The 2,266-nt window shown below is 29.6% G+C and overlaps 1 protein-coding gene across 1 annotated transcript; it reads right to left on the bottom strand.

Annotated features, from left to right (window-relative positions):
- LOC112452197 (cytochrome P450 4C1-like) lies at nt 1–662 on the bottom strand (the record flags this gene model as incomplete). Its single annotated transcript, XM_025012297.1, has 2 exons — nt 1–365; nt 446–662. Coding segments are annotated over 2 exons (396 nt in total), but the record flags the coding sequence as incomplete, so codon positions are not given.
- Between the last annotated feature and the right edge of the window lie 1,604 nt (nt 663–2,266).

The raw sequence follows: 2,266 nt of genomic DNA, 5'->3' as shown, positions 1-2,266 counted from the left end.
TATAGTAAAATAATTATTTATTTAATATATTTCATACATTTATTACATTTTATTTATATTTATATTTTGTTCCCGATAATGACACGTGTGCAAAGTGTTACTATTACAGTGCTATTGACAATTATTGTGTAAGCAAATAAAACCTTTTCTTAGCATTTTATGATCTTTATTATGTCGATATTTGTTTCAAAAGCTTGCTTCCGTTTTATAGACAGGGATAAATTTTACACGAAGTGGCTGAGCAGGGCGAAGTACCAAATCAACCTGCATCCGAAGATTCTTTAAATAATCAATAGGTTCCAAGTAGAAATTGTGTACCAGAGGAGCTATCATGGCCTTCATTTGCAGCATAGCAAATCGTTGACCTACAATTTGGTACATATCGTAATCTGTTAATATAACATGGTATTATACATATCATCAGGATATAAAAAATACAGTTTACCGATGCAGTTACGTGGACCAGCACTGAATGGTAAATACGAATAAGGATGACGATGTCGGATCTTCTCAGGCAAGAATCTATCAGGATCAAATACTTCTGGATTTGACCAAAAATTAGGATCTCTGTGGACTCCGTAAATGTTAAGATGCAAGAATGTTCCAGCAGGTACCAAATATGACTCTAAAAAGCATATCGTACAATAATTAAGATTTAGAAATAATAATTTATATATATATATATATATATATATATATATATATATATATATATATAAGCTGTACTAAAATTTTAAAATTGAATATATACACTGAAAAAATGTCTAATAATCATCTTTGGTTGTAATAATCCAGGCTTGGCTAATGTTACCAAGAATTTTGTTGAAGTAGTTTCAACTAAACGTATAGGTGATTGTGCGACAAAATAATTTGGTTAATGATAACAAATAATTCTAACAACATTTTATATGATTTGGTTAATATTGGCAGTTTGATAATTATTACCAAGTAATGATAAATGTAACAAAATTGCTTACTAAATAATTGAGTAACTGTCAGCAAACTGAGCAAACCAATCAAATAAAGCTTTTTAAGACAATTTAGTACTAATTATCAAACTGTTTGTTAATTATCACTTAACTAAAGTAATTTTCACCAAATTGTTTGATAATAAGTACAACATAATTTAGTAGTTTCAACTAAACGCAAAGTTTGATTTTTTTAAATGTTTATAATTATTACAAAATGTTTTATTATTATTATTAAAAACAAGTCGTTTTTGTTCGACCCAACTGGCCAGATAATTAATATATTTAGACTCACAACGTTTCGACTGTAATTTCGGTTCTTTTCAAGTGAGAAAAGTAATCAAGCCATACATTCGCAAGATTCGCATACAAAATATCCATTACGTCGCTGACATCGTGCCCTAACTACATCATGCATACGTAAAGCTAAAAAGTGAAATAAACTCACAATTAAAATAATTACTCGGAAGTCATAAGTTAACAAGTAAAGTGTGCAAGTAGAAACCTGCACATTGCTTCCTCATAGTTTTTAAGTGTGCAAGTAGAAACCTTTGCTGACAATAAAGCTTCCTCTATTTGTTTTGGCTTCCTCATAGAGGAAGCTTTGTGAGCAAAGGTTTCTACTTGCAAAAAACTCCAGAACTAATCAACCAAATCTTAACGAATTATATATGAAATAGAGGTAGAAAAGACTGAAAAATATAATAAAATTAGAAATAGATCGGTATCTCCAAATTTGCGGAAATTAAAGCATAAACAAACATTTCTGCAAAAATTCAAAATTTTATTAAAAAAGAACCCCTTGATTATTAGCAATTTTTATTAATTCTATATATTCTTCAGTTTTTTCTACCCTTATTTTATATATAATTCGTTAAGATTTGGTTGATTAGTTCTGGAGTTATAGAAATTTCGGTAAATTTGGCACATACATACACACATACACACATACACACATACATACACACATACCGACATTTTTTAAAATAGCGATTTTTCGACGTTTTAGAACATTCTGAACACATTGGCAAAAGCAACTCAAAAAAAATTTTTTTTACGAAGACAAAATTTCCTCTATGAGGAAGCAAAAAGTCAGAATAGAATTAAATTAAAGTAAAAATATAACAAGTAAAATAAAAAGCTTACATATCTTGTGTGTTAGAGATTGAACAATTCGCGCCCTCGTTACTCTCTATAAACCTTTTACCAATGGCTAACAGTAGCGCTGCTGGATTGTAGTGGCGCTGTCGTCTTTTTTCTCTACTTTCTTTACTTTAGATGACGCTGTCTTCTACAGC

Source organism: Temnothorax curvispinosus, unplaced genomic scaffold (assembly GCF_003070985.1).
Source record: "Temnothorax curvispinosus isolate PA1 unplaced genomic scaffold, ASM307098v1 QBEX01003047.1, whole genome shotgun sequence".
Taxonomy (NCBI): Eukaryota; Metazoa; Arthropoda; class Insecta; order Hymenoptera; family Formicidae; genus Temnothorax; species Temnothorax curvispinosus.
This window is presented reverse-complemented; position numbering and strand designations above follow the sequence as displayed.